The sequence below is a fragment of the Gordionus sp. m RMFG-2023 genome, chromosome 1 (genome assembly GCF_954871325.1).
Source record: "Gordionus sp. m RMFG-2023 chromosome 1, tfGorSpeb1-WG-v2, whole genome shotgun sequence".
NCBI classification, from domain to species: domain Eukaryota; kingdom Metazoa; phylum Nematomorpha; class Gordioida; order Chordodea; family Parachordodidae; genus Gordionus; species Gordionus sp. m RMFG-2023.
Window position 1 is genome coordinate 67,921,530 of NC_088775.1, and position 21,281 is coordinate 67,942,810.

At 26.3% G+C, this 21,281-nt stretch overlaps 1 protein-coding gene across 3 annotated transcripts in view; it reads left to right on the forward strand.

The window, feature by feature from the left end:
* Positions 1-7,892: 7,892 nt before the first annotated feature.
* Positions 7,893-21,281, forward strand: part of LOC135922691 (branched-chain-amino-acid aminotransferase, cytosolic-like) — a 49,031-nt gene continuing 35,642 nt past the window's right edge. Inside the window, exons 1-4 of one of the 3 annotated variants that reach the window (XM_065457123.1) lie at positions 7,893-7,954; positions 7,998-8,054; positions 8,100-8,420; positions 8,673-8,801. In XM_065457123.1, the coding sequence (XP_065313195.1) occupies positions 7,922-7,954; positions 7,998-8,054; positions 8,100-8,420; positions 8,673-8,801 (540 nt within the window). In that variant the 5' untranslated portion in view covers positions 7,893-7,921. The remainder of the gene's footprint in view (positions 7,955-7,997; positions 8,055-8,099; positions 8,421-8,672; positions 8,802-21,281) is intronic. The other 2 variants (XM_065457122.1, XM_065457124.1) reach the window with 2 other exon arrangements.

Genomic DNA, 21,281 nt, shown 5'->3' on the forward strand with positions numbered 1-21,281 from the left:
AAAAATGAAAAAACTATCTCGAATTTACGAAGGCTAAAAACGTATTTGCGAAATACTACCTCGCAAAATAGATTAAATGGCTTAGCGTTCATAAATATTCACCGGGAATTAAAACCAGTTAATTCTGTAACAATTTAATTGTCAAATTCTAAAAGAAAATTAAATCCAACATTATAAAATATTACCACGTTTTTAAATTAATGTATATATATATATATATGTAATTATTATATTTTATATAAACTATTATAAATGTATTTCCTATTTGTTTCAGACTTATTCATATAATCTTTTAACCAATTTCGTATATTTTGAACAAAGTTAATATTTCTTTTATTAAAATTAACCTCCTATCTTGCAAAATATTTTATAACTGTATATAGAAAAATGAGGTCTGGGGGCGTCCCTCCTTCCCTTAGGAAAATCTTGGCTATGCATAGATGCCACTCTAACGAATAAAAATCCCTTAACTAGGTTTAAATACAGGGTTGCCAAGTCAAAATTTTCAAATTGCGGGAGAAATTTGGTATTATGCGGGAGAAATATGAAAATTGCGGTAGAAATATAAAAATTGCTAAAAAAAGGCCCGCAAAATCCCGGCCGCATTTGGGATTTTGAATTGACTTAATTATCCGCCTATTATCTTTTAAAATTAGTTTATATAAATACAAAGTCGCTAACTATTTTTCAAAATAAAATAACATCTTGATTTATTTAAATATATTAATTTATAAAAAAAACCAACGATCTTTTTTAAATATAAAAGAATGTAAACAAGATAAAATTTTATAAAAATTAACGATTTTAATTTTTCAATTAAAAATATATTTTATGCGAATGTCCAGCAAAACGACCGCAATTGGAAATATACAGTTTGTGTGTATAACATTATAGGGATAGCTTAATTATCACGTATCACGTTTAAATAGGTAATAAGGTACAAAAATAAGAAATAATACAGATGCAACTACAGTTGCGGCAATTGAAATCACTTATCTTGTAGTACAATATTCACAGAGATACTTATCATCACAATGTTGGTAGAATCTTTTTCCCATAATATTTAACGACTCTAATATAAATGAAAAAAATGAGCAAGGCTATCATCAATGTTTTAGGACATAAATCCAGGAGGTCAATTGACGATTTGAAAGATGAGCATACATATGCAATTCTAACAGATGCATCTAATAAGAGAAATATTCTCCGCTATTTCAACAAAATTAAGGTCGTTTCAATAAAACTATTAAATTTTTTCCCCTCAAATAGTGAAAAATCCAAAGACATAGCTAACCATTCGAGATTATCAATATTTTGCATGTCAAATTTCTGATCTGATAATGCCTAAGTGAATTTGGTAAAAGCAGAGTGTATTTACAGAATTGAGTCAGCACAATGTTGGTTGCGATATGTTCCTAATATCCGCCATCGATAAAATTTAAAATTTTATTAACCTTATTTCTTAGATAAAGATTATAAAAGCTGTCCTAACATTTGGAAAATTTTTTTCAATAATGAATGGCAGAGGTACATTTAGGAATGATTTCATATGTAATGTGTAGTTGCAATCAGAAGAATCTTAACAAAGAATCACAAAATTATGCTGCAGATGTGTTCATCTTTACAGTTAAAAATTGACAAAATTTTATGGCGCCATTGCTAAAACTTAATTATATTTTATTTGAAATTTAAATAATAGAACTAAATGTTTACCGTCGTCTTGAGATATTTATAAAATTCCTGGCAAGACATATTATATATTTGTTTAACCATTAGCTCGGCCTCTAATGTTGTTAAAGCAATCGATTTCTCTCCTTTTTCCAGACAGTCCTCATCAGGCTAAAAATGCGCTCGGATGAGGCATTAGAATTAAGCAAGGAGAAGACATACTCGCATATTTTTTCCAAGCATAGAGATTTATCGTTATTACGAAAACATTCTACCCATTTCTCCTCTGCTTTTAGACCATCTAACTTTAAGTATTTTGGCGAATCATAAAAAGAGAGAGAATTACAATCTCCTCAAACACGACATCAACGTCTTTCGGTATTTTTAATATATTTATTAAATTATAAAAACCATCAATTGATGGTTTCTATTCCAAGGTCATAATATTTAAACATTTGTAAATAGAGTTATTAAAATCAAATTTTGATTGTAAATATTCTAAAATTGTGTTAATAAAAATATGTGCTTCATTTAAATATGTATTAATTAGAGTATTATTTGAACATTTTAATAAAATATTTTTAGCAATAGCGCCATAAAATTTATTATCAATTTTTAACTGTAGAGATGAACAGAGCTGTAGCATGTATTTGTGAATCTTTTTTAATAAAGAATATTCTGATTGCAACTGAATATTAACTGCATGAAGTAGATTTCCTACATGTGAAACGAATCCTAAATATGCTTCTGCTATTTCATGCTCGAAAAAATATTTCAAAATTTTAGGACAGCTTTTAAAATCTTTATTTAAGAAGTATTTTTTTAAGGGTTTGTAAAATTTTAAATTCTATCGATGGCAGGTATTAATGACAACCATCTGATAGGTATATATCGCAATAACTCACACCATTCCAAGTCAGACCACTTCACCAACTCTTTTAATTCATTAACTCTTTTAGTTGATGAACTAAATTTGTTAAAACATTTTATCACAATGATTTCGACATCCACAGATATTACATTCATTGCCTTCTTGCAAGAATTATTTAGTATATGGCATATACAGCCAATTGGTATTAATTCATTATTGTGCTGCCTCAATTCGGTAACTTTGGTTTTTGCCAAAATTTACAGAGGCATTATCAGCGCAGAAAGCTGACATGCAAATCATTGATAACCCTGAATCAGCTATATTTACCATTATGTGGCTAGCTACCGTTGGATATTTCACTATCCGAGGAAAATTTTAACAGTTTTATTGAAATGTTCTTATTCTTGTTGAAATAGCGAAGGATCAAAGGAAATGTTTTAATATATCCCTTATTAGATGCATCTGTTAGAATTGCATATGGATGCCCCTATTTCAAATCGTCTAGAATTGACCTCTAGGATTCAGGTACTAAAACACTTGTGATAGCCTTGCTCATTTTTGTTATACCACAAGTAAGGTTTGCACTATATTGGAGTCGTTAAATATCATGAGAAAAAGATTCGACCCACATTGTGATGATATAGCTCTGTGAATGTTGAACTACATGATAGATGTATACGATTTCCACAAATGTAGTTGCATCTGTATTATTTATTATTATATTTTTGTATTGCAATCGATGTTGATATACTCCCCTGTACTGACTCATATGAATGAAATGATGTTGATTTATTATTGGATAAATATAAAACAGGATAGAAAGAAATTTACAAACTAGACATGTTTTTCGAATAAATATTTAAAATTTATTTTAAAAATATAAAAATAATCAATTAATGTCTCTTAAAACTATTATTTTTATATTAAAAACGTTAAAATACTTTTAAAAAATGAGGAAGAAATTAAAAAATTGCTGGAGATTTTTGCGGGAGATTTTAAATTACGTTAGTCTTGCGGGAATGAGAAGTCAGCGTGTAAACTAAAAAATGCGGGAGTCTCCCGTTGATGGGGGGAGACATGACAACCCTGTTTAGATATTGTATGCCAAACTACAATATGCAATTTAAGAGAAAAAGTTTTTTGGACTATATATATTTTATTATTAGGTTCAGAAGTGACCTATACTAATTTTATAAAAAAAAACAACTAAAATACTCACTCAAAGAAGAGGACTACTTCTTCATCTTTACTAGAATAAATATTGACAGTAGGGTAAAATTCCTTAATCCCAAATCTTAAAGTTTATGGAATATTTACAAAAATACGCATTCTAAAAATATTAATATATGCGAATATTTTGTTACTACAAATTTTCGAGGATAATAAATAAAAATTATTTAAATATTGCCATGAATTATGGTGTATTTTTTAATTTATCTGAGAAATCTTTATAATATCTAAAATTCAAAAGTTAAAAAATTGGTTTCCATGAATAATTTAGGATTAAGATATAAAATCCCAAATTAAAGGATATTATTTCATTAACATTATCTATATATATATAAATTTCGATATACTTAATTAGTGTTGTTAAACGGTCCTATCTAGTTTAACTTTAAAATAACACAATTAAGGATTTAGTTAAAATAATATTATGTGTCTCGAGATTTGGGAAATAGAAACTTTTTGCCACCTATGAGCAAAATCATAATATTATTTTGGCTAAAACCTTATTCGGACTTTTTTAAAAAATCGTTCTATATTGAACCGTTTAACATAAGTATTCCAAATATAGAAGTTTTTTATAATGCCTTTTAAATATTTGTTAAGATATTATATTTTTAATGTAGTATTTTATATTCAAATATAAATTTTTAAAAGATTGTATTGAAATAGTATTACAATTTACAATTAACATATATCTAGATAATTGTAATATAAAATATTATCAATTTATAAAAAAAATATATGGTTTATAGTTTTTTTTATAAATATATATTATATTACTATCTAACTTATCTTATTATATTATTATCAACTATTATATTTTAACCAAATTTCATTATTATTTAACAAATTCATTTCAATATTTAAACATGTATATATTACTAATCAATTTATATTTAATATATTTATGTTATTAAGCATAATTATATTTAATTATATAAATTATTGAATTTTTTTCATATAGAATATGTGGGTTAATGATAGTCAATACATTAAGGTAATATCTATCAAATTTGTATTTTGTTTATTTTACATTTGGATAGGCACTACCAAACTTATTTATAATATATATTTGAAATCGTGATTTTTGGAAAGCCTCTGTGGCCTAGTCGGCAAGAGCGTCGCTTACCAATTCGATGGTTATGGATACGAATCCCAGTAATGATTATGTTTTTTTTCTTAATTTAACTTGGTGGTTCCGTCCTTGGGGGGATGATATATAGAAGGCCGGACTAGACCAGGTGATTCCATTATAATATATATTAAATAAGGTCTTTTTACATTTTAATAAATTTTGGTCGGTGTTTAACAAATTTGGTTAGTATTTAGAAAAGTGCTATGCGTTGACTTGGATATGACTATCTTTAACCGAATTATATAACATGAATATTCTTTTTTTATAATAAAAAATTTGTACCAAAATAAAATGTTAAGATTCGTAATGAATTTGTTAAAGGCAAAAATTTTGCCAAAATATTATAATTTGACCAATTTGACGTGTTTATAAAAAAATTAGGGTCTAGAGATTTAACCAAACCTAGTACTATTTCTATCTTAACGAGACACTCTGAAGAACCATAAGTGGTATTAATATTTGTCAAAGGGTTAATAAGTTATTAAAATTATATTAATTTAGGTATAATTAAGAACATTCCTTATGGGGCCCAAATTATTTGAGTTTTAACCTGGTCTCATTAAGAGTAATTTTTTTAAAAGTTTATAAAAAAAATAAAATAATTTATAAATTTAGCATAATAAATTCAATAAAAAAATTATATAAAAATGAGCAATTGTTTGTAAATTTGAAACATGCTAAGGGTTGTTGTGTGTTTTAAATTTATAGAATAAGTTATCACAAGGTAATATCTATAAGTATACTATTGAAAAGCTGGCAATAGATATCATTATACCTAAAAATAATCTGATCTAAATAATGTTAATATAAAACAAAACTTAATATACAAGATATGGTTAAGGGCAACTAGTTAACAAAACATTAATATTCATGATATTTGATTAAGTCTGTTAAATACATTATTACTATTATTATTACATTGTAGTTTTATATCTATCTATATTATTTTCAAATCAATTTGATCTCTACAATCCAAAAGTATCAATATACTGTATAAATGTAAGCCTTGCAATACGATTCAAAATATGAAATTGACAATTTATCACCCAGAAATTTTTTGGTATATTAATTTATTCCAGGTTTTTGTCTACGTAGCACTATAGATACCAGGATAGGATTAGTTGAATGTTACTTTTATACAAGTAAATTATAATGGAAAACAAATGTTCAAATATCGAGTTTGAAATTATTTAACTTCCTCAATATAACTTCGTAACTTTTTATCGACTTGGAAAATGCGTATAAATAAGACAAAATATAGCCTTTATTTCTTGCTAATGGGCCATTTGGTATAAATTTATCATATTCCAAGAGTAACAATTATAAATTTTCTGGAATTTTTTTTTACAAATAATAAAAATATTATGATAAAATAGTATTTTTGCTTTGTAAGAATAAAAACAAAAATTAAAAATAAAAATAAAACACTATGCCATATTTTTTTTAATATAATTTTTTAGAAAAACAACTTTTTTGGAACCCTTATGGTTTCAACGTTGATAAATGGTACAGTAAAAAACATATGATTATGAGTCCGAGAATAGATAGAGCGATGGGCCGAAAATAATTAGAGTAGGTTAAGACATCTATAAGAAATAAATTTATGTCAATTGTTAAAAAAAAACTCTTTCAACAAGGGAGCCTAGAACTAATGGCATTTCAATAGTCCAAAATTGTCGAACTTCAATGACATCTAGCGCACTCAAAAATAAATATTTTTTTAAAAAATGTTTTTTTATGTTATAGTACAGTCTTCAAGCTATAAGAAACATAAGTGAAATCATTTTAAATTTAAAAAATATTTTTGTGGAAAATCAATAAATAACAACTGTTGCAGATATGGCTCATTTACCATTAATGGGTTAATACAGTTAAATTCTGTATTAATTTCCAATCATATAAGTCAATTCACGTAAAAAATAAGGCTATCTGAGTATTCTTTTCTATAAAAATCACAACTTTATATTCTTTTTACTAAAGAAATATAGCTTATTTCGAGTATTATAGAATATATTCTTGTGCATTACCAATGATGTGTAAAATTATTTTAAACAAATAAATATATTTCGAATTTTTAAAAATTAATTTTTTGATAAATACAAGTTTAGTGTATTATATTTTTTACTAAATGCTCATTTTAAATAAGAATTTGAACGGAAGAATGGCAAAAATAAGGGTAATGCCATTTTTTTTATAATTATATTTTCATATGATGAATTGAATGAGAACAAAATATAACAAAAATATTGTTTACGTACTTAGTTTTCTCATAATAATTTCTATTCGAAATTAAGGAAAACCATGTAATATAAACAAATCCAGCTAATATTACGGTTAAATTTTTATTATACTATATAAATAAAATAATTATAAATATAAAGACTAATTATTAATAAAATGTAGTTAACCAAAAACGAACACAAATTTATCTTTTTTTGAAATTAAGTAAATAAAAATTTACATTGTAGTATAAAGGAGATAATTTAAAAGTTATTAGAATATAGGTGGTTTGAGTAAAATGATAAATTTATATATTTTTTGGCAGATTTTTTTTATTTTATAGGATTGTGAAATTTATTTTAAAACAAGAGTTGTTCTTCTGTTAATATACCGGGGTTGGGTTGTATTTTTTTGGCCTAAAAATATAAAAATCAAATTTTTAAATAATCTGAGCCAAAGTTAAAACATTCATTTATAGTGTCTTTATTTTCTAGGTCTATATTCACTTTGCACCAGTTAAATATTATAGCTAATAATTTTATCCTACTTTAAAAATTAGATTCAAGGTATTAGTTAGTCTCTTATTACTTTTAACTTGGCTCATCTCAACTAATATAATATAAAAGTAAAGAGTTGCAAAAGATGAAACATTAGAAATAATTTTGTTTATAATAACTACCACCTTCATATAAAAATTTAGGTTGCAATTAATAAATTGCAAATATTATCTTTAAATTAATCACCCATCCTATAGTCATCTGGTTTTATTTTCAAATCTTAAAGAAAGATAAGATAAGAAGATGACGCATAAGCTTCATAACTGGATTAGGAATGTATTTTATTCAGTTATAGATATAATAATTTAAATATATTTAGAAAATTTTAAAGAATGTAGAAAATTATTATATTACCACACATAATTATTCTTTTAAAGTACAATAAACTTATATAAAATAGTATTATAGATAATTAATAAAGCATAAAGATATCGAAATTAAGCTATGTTATCCATTAAAAACAGATATCTTATCTACCAAAAATTTAATATTTGGTAAAACATTTAGTGACCATATGTTGGATATAAATTGGACAGAAAAAAATGGTTGGGGGACTCCCAAAATATTACCTTATAAAAATTTGACAATTAATCCTGCAGTAAAAGCCCTTCATTACGCTATTCAACTTTTTGATGGGCTAAAGGCTTATAGAGGCATTGATAATAAAATAAGGCTATTTCGCCCTCAATTAAATATTCAAAGGATTCTCAAAGGAACTGAAAGATTGGCTCTACCAGTAAAAGTTTAAATTTATTAGCTAAACACTAAGATAAATAATAAATCTAAGTACCTTTTTTTAAAATTTTTTGTTAATACTAATGAAATTATGAATACTTTTAAATAAATGTCAATATTATAGCTAATAAAAAGAATAGTAAAGATATTATAATCAACACACTAAGATATTTATGTTAAAGATATATAACGAGAAATTTATAAAATATATAAGGATGTTGTAATAAAAATATTAATATTTTTAAAATTTTACATGTAGAGCTTTGATCCATCTGAATTTTTGGAATGTATAAAAACTTTGGTGAATATTGAAAAGAATTGGGTTCCAAGACCTGATTCCAATTTACTCAATTCCCTTTATATTCGCCCAACTTATCTTGGCACTGAGGTAAATATTATCTTAAACTTATTGACCTTTTTAGAAATGATAAATGAGAGAATAGCACTAATTATTTTTAAATTAAAATCCTATCATAAATTTTGAAATCATAGACATAAATGTCCTTGATAACAAAAGTATCCAGGGTAAAAAGATATTGGGGAAAAATTCCCATGAACAAATGGAATTAAATACTCCAATTTTCAAAAAAATAAAATTGATTTTTTCTTAAATTGGGGTTTTTTTTGTTCGATGTCTTTTTGTTCATGGGAAACAATGGAATTAAATACTCCGATTTTCAAAAAAATAAATTTGATTTTTTTCTTAAATTGGGTTTTTTTTTGTTTGATGTCTTTTTGTCCATAGGTATTTTTGCCTGGGGTAATTTTATCTGAGTCTTTTTCTCCAGGACATTTATGTCAGTGATTCTGTTAGATATAAATTTTATTGTTTTTATTGAAAAATATTCACTCTATAGATGTCTCCAATAATTGTATTATCATATTTTTACGTATATATAGGCAGGGTTGGGCAGTATCATGAATACTTGCTAATACTTTTTTTTGTATTTTATTTAGTATATGTATTTTAAATACTAAAAAATAAAAAGTCTTATATTCAATACAATTTGAGATTTATAAAGATGTTCTCGTTTTTTAAAATTCATTTATATTATATATAAAATCTACAATTTATTTCTTTAAATATTCATTTTATAATTGAGTTAGATAAGCGAATCAAGAACTTATCTTTCTTTCATCCTATTTTATTAAAATAAGCTACGTTCATACTCAAGATGAAAATTTTTGAAGATGACTATTATAATTATTAAATAAAAATATCTACAAATTTTTTGAACGATACAATTATAAACATAATTTTTAGAAAGTAATTACATTTCTAAAAAGTATTCATTAGCGTATTTGTATTTTACTTTTTTGAAAATTTTTATGAGTATATTTAGAATATATTATTTTAGAGCATATTTATATTTAAATCGATTTTTAAAATTTCCTAAACCATGTATGCATATAACTCTTAGGGTTAACTCATCTAAAAATGCTACTATTGAAAGGAAGGAAAGAAAGAAACAACCAAATAAATAAAAATTTAATAAAATAAAATATATCGAAAAAGGTCTGATAAATTATTTATATAATACTCTTTTCCAATTCGTCGATGTAAAAAAAAGAGTGTGTTCATCACGCCTTTTTTAAAAAAAAATATCGTATGTTTATGTTTAATAATATCACCTGATTTTTCAACGAATAAAAAATAGTAATTTAATTATAACGAAAGACGATTCGATATACCACCAGTCTCATCCCCCTTTCATAGTCATAGGGCTGAGAAAGTAAATGCAAGAGATAAACATTTTGAAATAAAAAATAAACTATTTTAATCAAAATATGACAAAAATAATATACGAATATATTAAAAAAGGAAAGATATGAGAATGGCAAATGAAACTCCCACTTGAAAATTTTAAACTCTTTGTTATAAGAAATTCTTATATTATTTTGATTAATTTTTTTTAGTGATCTTTAGTTTTATCAACATAATATATTTCTTATTAGTGATCTGCATCGGGCTTGATTTTTCAAGCCCGGCCCGGCCCGAAATTTTTTTTAGAAATGTTTTGCCGGCCCGGCCCGAACCTGAATTTTTTTTAAAAAGTTTTGCCGGCCCGGCCCGAACCCGAAATTTTTTTTAAAAAAATTTACCGACCCAGCCCTGCCCGAATTTATTTAAATATAGAAATTAATCTTTATAATTACTCAAAATAAAAGACATGTTATATGTCGTTTAATTTCAATAAATAAAACAAATATTTTACTTTACATAAGAAATTCAATATAAAATTGATAAATTTAGATATATTTAAAAAAATTTCCAAGGTCCAACCCGACCCGACCCGAATTTTTTTTAAAAATATTAGGCCCGGCCCGAATTAGATTATTTTACGGACTTAGGCCGGGTACGGGCCAGTGTAGGATTGTGAAATCAATACCCATTGTAGTTTCAATACCGTATTGATATTATCATTGTAGATTCAATACCATAGTGATATTTTGATATTGTAGAATCAATACCTTATTGATTTTTAAGAGATGTTTTCATCGCTTCAAATATATCGGCGGCCATTAAAATGGTAAAATATCTATTCATTATATATTTTTTCATCGTTTTAAATATATTGGGGGCCATTAAAATTTTAAAATATTTATTATTATATATTTATTCATCGCTTCAAATATATTGGGGGCCATTAAAATTTTAAAATAAATATTATTATATATTTATTCATCGCTTCAAATATATTGGCGGCCATTAAAATTATAAAATATTTTTTATTATATATGTCGTAATTTTTAAAGGGATCATGACTATCCGGGATCTTCACGGGATTAAAGGGATAACTAAAAAATTAGAGTTGATAATTAAGGAATGATAATACGGGATTATCACGTTTTAATCGTGATAAAGAAGAATCTTATTTTAAAAGCGTTTTCCACGAGTTTCGTTGCGTTTTTAATTTTGTTTTTTTTGGCCTTATGATATAAGATATGTCTAGTATAGGGTATCATTCGATAGCTAATCAAAAGATTTATTCAACTGGAGGTCAATCTCTGCCCCAATGATAATACCGTATAGTTCTTTATCCTTTAAAAAATTGAAATTTTAAAGGGATCCCTTTAAATCCCGTGAAGATCTCGTATAGTCATGATCCCTTTAAAAATTATGACATATATATTTTTCGTCGCTTCAAAAATATTGGCGGCCATTTTCGATTTGTAAATATTTATTTAAAATAGATTTAAATGATTATATAAATGATTTTCTATTCTTATATAATTTTTTAAGGGAGTTTATTTATTTTACAATTCTTAATATCCTATATAAATTTTATTTGTTTAATATATACAACTTTTCTTCATACATCATATTATTGAAATCTCAAGCCTTAAAATTTTAATAGACAAAAGTAAGCTAATCACAAACAAATAAGGGTTTATATTATGTCAAAGGATCTCAATCACTCACTCTGATTAATCATTTCCTCTTGGCTTCTTAAAATCGTCATTTTATTTAGATTTATATATAATTATTGCAGAAAATTTTAAATAAATAAAATGTATACAAATTTTCTTCATACATCGTATTATTGGAATCTCAAGCCTTAAAATTTTAATAGACAAAAGTAAGCAAATCACAAACAAATAAGGTTTTCTATTATGTCAAGCATCTCAATCACTATCTATCACTCTGATTAAACATTTTCTCTTGGCTTCTTAAAATCGTCATTTTATTTATTAGATGTATATATAATTATATTTTTAGCTGATTAAAAGTTAACACTTATATTTATAAAATACAAAATTTTTTATACAGATATAAAATAAAGTTTAAATCAAATCTTAATGTTTAAATTATTCTTTTAAACTGAAACAACTATTTTTGTTTGTATATATATATTTTATTGCAATAATATTAAAACTGGCTGATTTCTTAATACTATTTAAATAAAAAGGATATACATAATTTTATTTCAAAAACAAAAAAATATTATAAAAAGAAGATATATCTTAAAAAAGGAAACATAATTATCACAAAAAATTGTGTGTATATTATACTATAATACGATTAAAATGATCTGAAGATGCATTTATCAAATATATATTTGAATTAAAATTTTTTATACAGTCCATTTTTGATAATGCAGAATATGTAATATATTTCATTTCCATTTTTACAATAAATAATAATTGGCGTCTGGAAAAACGTAGGAGATGCTATGATATCTAATTCATCTGCCCACGTTCCAAGATGATGTTTTTTTGTATCAACCAAATGTTTTATTATGTCCTTCCCCATAAAATCAGTAAAAATATCATTATTTTCCAACAGCACTATATAAGAGATTATAGATCCCCTTATAATTGCATGGTGATTCTCGCTGCCTGTGATCTCTTTGCTCAAGCAGCGATAATAACGATTTCCGTCACCAAGAACAGCCTCAAATTTAGGTGGATAACTTAAATTCTTAATTCGATGGCTTTTTATTCCTGATGAGGAATGCCTAGCCTCTGAGCATGATATTTCTTCCATGCAATATTTGTAGCAGTAAGGTAACGGGGAAATATCCTGTTCTTTATATAATACAGGGTTTCCCATCCAAAAAAGGAAAAGTCCCAATCAATAAGGAAAAGTCCCAATCAAAAAAGGAAAAGTGTCAAACAAAAAAGGAAAAAGTTTAATCAAAAAAGAAAAAGGTCCGATCAAAAAAGGAAAATTGTCAATCAAAAAAGGAAAAGTCCCGAAGGTTAAGGAAAAAGTCCAATCAAAAAAGGAAAAGTGTCAAACAAAAAAGGAAAAGGTTCAATCAGTAAGGAAAAGTCCCAATCAAAAAGAAAAGTGTCAAACAAAAAGGAAAAGTTCAATCAAAAAAGGAAAAGGTCAATCAAAAAAGGAAAAGTCCCAAAGGTTAAGGAAAAAGTCCAATCAAAAAAGGAAAAGTGTCAAACAAAAAAGGAAAAGGTTCAATCAAAAAAGGAAAAGTGTCAAACAAAAAAGGAAAAGGTCCAATCAAAAAAGGAAAATTCCCAAAAGAAAAGGAAAAGGGTCAATTAAAAAAGGAAAATCATAATTTTTTTAAAAAAATATATAAACTTTTCAATTTTTCTTAAATTTATTTATTTTTGTCATTCCTTCTTATTTTATTTCTAACTTTTTGCGATTTCTTTATTTTATTTGTATCTTTTTTCAATTTTTTTTCTTCTCATTTTTGATAATTCTTTTAAGTATATTTAATTTTCACTAAATTTTTGGCAGACAACTTTTTTATTATAATTTTTTACATATGAAATTATTTAATTACAATTACGGTATATATTTAATATAGTACAAAACAAAAATTTATTTTTACCCCCCCCCCCCCCCCCCCCGTTTTCCCACCTCAGACCAAGTCATACCCATCCAGACCAAGAATGAAGACTTTCAGTCAAACCACAAAAATGAGAAGAAAAAAATTGAGAAAAGATATAGTGAGAAAAGATACAAATAAAATAAAGAAATCGCAAAAAGTTAGAAATAAAATAAGAAGGAATGACAAAAATAAATATATTTAAGAAAAATTGAAAAGTTTATATATTTTTTTAAAAAAATTACGATTTTCCTTTTTTGATTGACCCTTTTCCTTTTCTTTTGGGAATTTTCCTTTTTCGATTGAGACTTTTCCTTTTTTGATTGGACCTTTTCCTTTTTTGTTTGACACTTTTCCTTTTTTGATTGAACCTTTTCCTTTTTTGTTTGATACTTTTCCTTTTTTGATTGGACTTTTTCCTTAACCTTTGGGACTTTTCCTTTTTTGATTGACAATTTTCCTTTTTTGATAGGACCTTTTCCTTTTTTGATTGAACTTTTCCTTTTTTGATTGAACCTTTTCCTTTTTTGATTGGGACTTTTCCTTTTTTGATTGGGTCTTTTCCTTTTTTGGATGGGAAACCCTGTAATTACAATTACGATATAAGTACAAAACAAAAATTTATATTAATCATTAATAATTTCTCCCCTTCTACATTTTGAGTCCATATTTCTAAAATAATTTTTTGCATTTTCTTCAGATATTCCTCTTTCTCCATGTTCTATATAACGAATTAATTCTTCCTTGTTACTAGGATTTTTATTTCTGACAAAATCCTTCCATTTAAAAAACACATTCTCAATAGGATTAAGATACAGACTGTAGGGTGATAAATATTTCAATGTATGTCCTTTTCTTTCGATCGATTCCCTAATTGAATGATTGTGATGAAATGGAACATTATCCATCACAAAAATCATATTAATCATGTTAGATTCTTCAAAATGATTTAATATTTCATTTATAAAGTTGCTAAAATATATAATATTGCAAGGGCCATCAAGAACTTCATTCCTGCAATTGTTAGAGCCGCAATGATAGTGTAATTTATTGTCTTTATTCCTTGAACATTTTCAATTGCCTTTTTATTTATTTGGGAATATCCATATAATCGCCTCATTGATATTGAAAACCCGCTCTCATCGATACGCGTATTCTTTGCGAATCTCTATATTTGATTCGTTATTTTCTCTAACTGAACCTAATGATACTCTTTTAAAGCTGTAGCTAAATCCTGAGAGTAACCTTGATACCGTATTTTTTGATATTTCCACATCATATCTTTCTTTAATGATTTCACATAACCTTTTTAAGGATAAAGTGCAATCCAAATTTATACAATTTAATATATATTCTTCCTGTTCTTTATTTAATTTCTTGCGTGCGTGTGAACCTCCTTTGGGTAAGCTATATTTTATTCCATTTTTGAGATGAGAGTATTTAATATTTGTCACTGTCTTATAGCTTACTTTAAAACATGATGCTATATTTTTGATACTATCTTTTTTTAACGCGTCAATTATTAGAGCTTTTGTTTCACTGTTAATATTTTTTCCCCTTTTTACCATATCTTCATAATTTTATTTTTTAAAACAAAAAAATTTATTTTTAAAGTATATACTCAACAAATGGAAGTGAAAAAGATTATAAAATTTACCTCATTTGCGTTTAATTTTTCATAAATCAAAATAGTTTAAAAGATAATTAAATTACAAAATAATTATTTACTTGCTAAGAATAAATGCGTTTTGAATATATTAAAATTTTAAAAATATAAGAATTTTAAAATGATTATATTTTATTAATTTACATATCGTTTGGTATTACAGTTCAAACTTATTTATTATAACCGAACGATTAATTTAATATTGTAATTATAAATATGTATGTAAAAAATAGTCTGCCAAAAAAAATAATATAATTTTAAAAAAGAATTATCAAAAATGAGAAGAAAAGAAATAGAGAAAAGATATAGTAAGAAAAATAAATTGAGAAAAGATACAAATAAAGTAAAGAATTACAAAAAGTTAGGAATAAAATAAGATGGAATGACAAAAATAAATAAATTTAAGAAAAATTGAAAAGTTTATATATTTTTTTAAAAAAATTACGATTTTACTTTTTTGAATGATGGGAATTTTCCTTTTTTGATTGACCCTTTTTCTTTTCTTTTGGGAATTTTCCTTTTTCGATTGACACTTTTCCTTTTTTGATTGGACCTTTTCCTTTTTTGTTTGACACTTTTCCTTTTTTGACTGAACCTTTTCCTTTTTTGTTTGGCACTTTTTGATTGGACTTTTTCCTTAACCTTTGGGACTTTTCCTTTTTTGATTGACAATTTTCCTTTTTTGATTGGACCTTTTCCTTTTTTGATTGAACTTTTTCCTTTTTTGTTTGACACTTTTCCTTTTTTGATTGAACCTTTTCCTTTTTTGATTGGGACTTTTCCTTTTTTGGATGGGAAACCCTGTATTATTTTAATATCGGTATTTTCTTTTTCCTCCTCCCCAATATTAGATTTTTGGAAGTAGGGCTTGAGGTTACACCCGTTATACTTTCTCTTTAATAGAGTATTATCTTTATTACATACACTATAAAGATCGTTCTAATATACCTTATCAATTATGTATGGACAAAGCCAGGGATCGGACATTTTTCCACCCTTTCTATCCACACGTCGTGAGTTCCAGATCAGGACCTGTTGCCCGACTTCATATGGGATTTTATCCTTTTGCCTTTTTTGATAATCCCTTTTTTGTCTATCTTGGGCAACAAGTATATTTTATTTTGCCCTTTTCCATACGACTGATAGGCTCATTATTCTTTCTAATAATTCACTCTCTTCAAAGTTATTCTCAATATTATTATTGATTTCCTTAACAATATCTGGCTCAATTTTCGAATTTAAGTCTGATGGCAGCTTTGCATTCAGACCATACATCATATAAAATGGGGTGAATCCTGTAGATTTGTGGACACTGGTTTGCATTGCAAACAGTCCTCCGGAAGAACCCTGGGCTATAGTGTTTGATCATCACCCAAAACCTTTAACATTAAGTTTTGAATAGTACGATTATTTCTTTCTGTTAACCCATTAGCTTGAGGATGATATGCACTACAAATACGTTGCTACGTCCCTGTCATTTTATGTAGTCTCGTGGCCATTTCATTCACAAATTCTCGGCCTTGATCATTGATTTGTATCTATATTGTATAAAATCAAAAGTTTATAAATTATCATAAATGCACATTTTTTAATCGATATATATTTATATAATTTGATTTACAGTTGCGCAGCCATGGTGGCAAATCAGACCATAGATAAATTTACAAGTCTCTTCAGCTGTCTTTGATTTCATAGGTTCTGCCTCAACCCATTTTGTGAAATAATCAGAGGCAACTGCAATACATGTGTAGCCTTCTTCTGAAGTGAGCAGGCTGCAAAGATCAATTCCTATTTGAGCCCATGGAAGAGGTGGTACATCTATTGGATTCAAAGTAGAAGAAATTTTTGATGATCTTTTATTGGCCTTCTGACATTTATCACATGATTTTATAAAATCAATAGTGTCTTGAAATAATTTTGGTCACCAATATCTATAAACACAAAATTAACAAATAAACACCATAATAAATACCTTTCAGAGAGTTTAAGTTGAGTTTTATTAATGCCTAGGTGGGCACCAATAACTTTAGATTCTAGGGATATATCTGATCCTTGGTGAATAACAGATATTACCCTTTGTTTCTCTGCTTCATCCATTATTACTAAAGCTAATAAATAAATAGAAATTATTATTTTGTGATCACATTTACCTTCATTTTTTATTTTTCTATAAAGAATATCTTCTTTAAAAATAAAATTGTTTTTTCCGTACATCTAAAATTACTTTTTTTACCTGAACCATTTTTAAGGAGTAAAGGATATTTTCCTGTTACTAGATATTCTTTTATTGTTTGATATTTATCTGTTATTGCTTGATATAAATTTATAATTATAAATCTAGATGTACCAATTTGATTCATTAAAAATTTTGTGATATTTTAAAGCAGTAGAATATTTTTCTGTTATAAGTATTAGCAATAAAGGATATTTTAGATATTTATCTGTTTCTGCTTGATATAAAATTATAATTATAAATTGTACCAATTTAATCATTAAAAAATTGTGATATTTTAAAGCAGTAAAGGAAGGATATTTTCTGTCACTAAGTATTGGCAGAAAATGATATTTTTCTGTTACTTATATTCTCTTATTGTTTGATATTTAATTGTTATTGCTTGATATAAATATAAATTAAATGTACCAATTTGATTCATTAAAAATTAGGTGATATTTTAAAGCAAGTATTGGCAGCAATTGATATAAATATAATTATAAATTTAAATGTACCAATTTGATTCATTAAAAATTTTGTGATATTTTAAAGCAATAAAGAAGAATATTTTCCTGTTATAAGTATTAACAATAAAGAATATTTTTGATATATCTGTACTTGCTTGATATAAAATTATAATTATAAATTTAAGTGTACCAATTTGATCATTAAAAAATTTGTGATATTTTAAAGCAGTAAAGGAAGGATATTTTCTGTCATTAAGTATTGGCAGCAAATGATATTTTTCTGTTACTTATATTCTCCTATTTTGATATTTAATTGTTATTGCTTGATATAAATATAATTATAAATTTAAATGTACCGATTTCATTCATAAATTTTAGGTTTTATTTTTAAAAGTTGAGGTTCGGTCATAAATTATCAATAATACGGTATTGATTTTACAATATTGTAGAATCAATACCTTATTGAATTTAGATGGTATTGTTTTTACAATACTACACCGGGCCTAACTTTGCAGATCTCAATTTCTTATACATTAGAATATAAATTTTAAATAAAGGAGGGACATGGAATAGAACTTTAGGAAAATGATTGAACGCTATCGGTTGGAACTGTTTAAACAGTTCTTAAATTCTGATAATATGAAATTTTAATTTATTACATACTTAGCTCATTCATTCATAAATATTTGTTTTTTTCTCTTTAATTTCAGTCTGCTTCACATAACAATATGATTACAAAATAAAATACATTGATTATAATTTTTTTTAAGATCCCATAAATAATTTTTAACTGTTATAAAAATTAATATTATAATATAAAATAAAAAGTTTTTGATGTCAACGGAAAATTTTGATACCAAGTTTGTGATGCGTGTTTTTACTCTCAAATATATATTACCACCTTTCAACTATAAATGATTTTTTATGAATATCTTAATTGATACTTAAATCTAATAATCAACATATATTAAAATGAATTAAAATTGAAAATATTTTCAGAAAAGCTTTTTCGAAATGTAGAACGGAACATATTTTTTTGGCACGAGTGACAACGGAATAGCAACCTAAAAATACTTTTTCCTGGTCTCTGGTTTAAGGGATAAAACAGATGGATTTGTAAAAAGTATAATTTTTAAATCTAAACCAACGTGGCCAAGGGCATGGATTTCTACTCCGGTGAAATTGGACGACACTCGTCATTTGAAGAAAATTAATAGTTATAATTTAGATTTCTTTTTTTCCAAATTTGATGTTGTTAATTTAGAGGGGTGAAATTTTTAGGGGAGGGGCGATTATAATCATTGTTGGCTTAGGAGGTTTAGAAGTCCCTAGCCAAAGAAACTAGCAATAGCCAGGATAAAAATTGATTATTATGAAATAGAATTGAATATTTTATGATTTTATTAACCTCTTGGCGAAGGACGAGGTCGATATTGATATTTAATATAAAATTCCCTAATTAAGATTATTTTTCCATTTATTATAGCACCATTTGGCCTTATACCATCGAGGAAAAGGTAGTGGTATTCTAAGCGATTTGGAAACCAAGCTGAGATATAGACTTAGGCTGGTGGTGACTTGAATTCCTCAACACTGAGTAAAAGACCAAGGTACTGGGGAGGTCATAGCCATTCGTTGCAATTTTTGTAAATATGAAGCTCTTAGTAGTTGAAGAATAGATGAGTTAGCGAACGAGAGTAAGAGTTCCAATTTTTTTAAGATAAAGCGTTAGAACAGAATAGTTTCTGGCAAGTAAAAAGGGAAATAGCATGTTTAGGGGCCCATTGGTTTATAATTTGTTGGCAAACTATAATACGCTTATTAATTCCTCTATCTTAGATGAATAAATTGAGAAGAGAGAACGTTTGAAAGGGCTAAGGAAAGAGGAATACGCCCAGGATCTCTCATTCTGAGGGAAGAAGTGAGATTAACTGCTAGCTTTTGGTAATCGCAGAATAATTTGAACTTGATTTCAAAGATTTTTTAAATATCTTTTTCAAATTACCTATCTACGGGCTGTAAACCCTATTTTTAAAATAAAAAGGGTTCAGGTTCAGTGAAAAATTCCTGAACCGGGTTCAGGGTTAGTCCAGAAAAATTATTAATTAGTAAAAAAACAGAAACATCAGTTTTTTTTAAAAAATTTATTTTACTTAGTAACTACCATAAAAAACTTTTACCATCATAACTATATTTAAAATACTATTGGATTTTAATAATCTATTTGTTTTTTAATTTTTTTTAAGCGAATTATCATAATATAGTGATCTGCATCGGGCCTAATTTTTCAAGCCCGGCCGGGCCCGAATTTTTTTTTAAAAAGATTGGCCAACCCGGCCCGAACCCAAATTTATTTAAATATAGAAATTAATTTATAATTACTTAAAATAAAAGACATATGTTATATGGCGTTTAGTTTCTATAAATAAAATCAAAAATTTTTATTTTACTTAAAAAATTCAATATAAAATTGATAAATTTAGATATATTTAAAAAAAATTCCAAGGTCCGATCCGACCCGGCTCGAATTTTTTTTAAAAATATTAGGCCCGACCCGGCCCAAACCCGATTATTTTAATAGAATTAAGCCCGACCCGAAGCCTGTTCGGACCGGACTCGGGCCGGGCCTAACTTTGCAGATCTCTACCATGATACCCTCCATAAATTATATGTTAAAATTAAAATATAGATTTTTTATGACTAACTTTGACAGTGCATTGCAATTTGCATTTAATAAAACTATTTTTGATTTTGTTTAATTATATTTACTATCATAACTTCATTCGATAAACTTGCTTTATTCTTTTTTCAAATAATTAGGATCCCACATCTGCAAGCTCTCTGGCGATCCTAAAAAAGTATTCTTCATAAGACAAAGGCTGGCCATAGCTACCCTTAAAGCTATTTCTAGACTTACTCTTCCTTCCTTATTCTTCCCCGTTTTATGCTGTTTCTTCTTTATTTTTTATAACATTCGTTTGTATTCAGAGGTACCATTTGCACGGCCCGGCCTGGCCCGGTTTTAAATTTTTTAGGCCCGGCCCGGATATTTTAAAAAAAAATTTTTTACGGCCCGTCCCGGATTTAAAAATTTAAGGCCCGGTTCGGATATTTTTAAAAAAAAAATTTCAGGCCCGGCTCGGAATTTTTTAAAATTATATTCGACCTGGTATATACAAAAATTTACTACCATATTTTTCAGCGAGTATTATCGCTTATT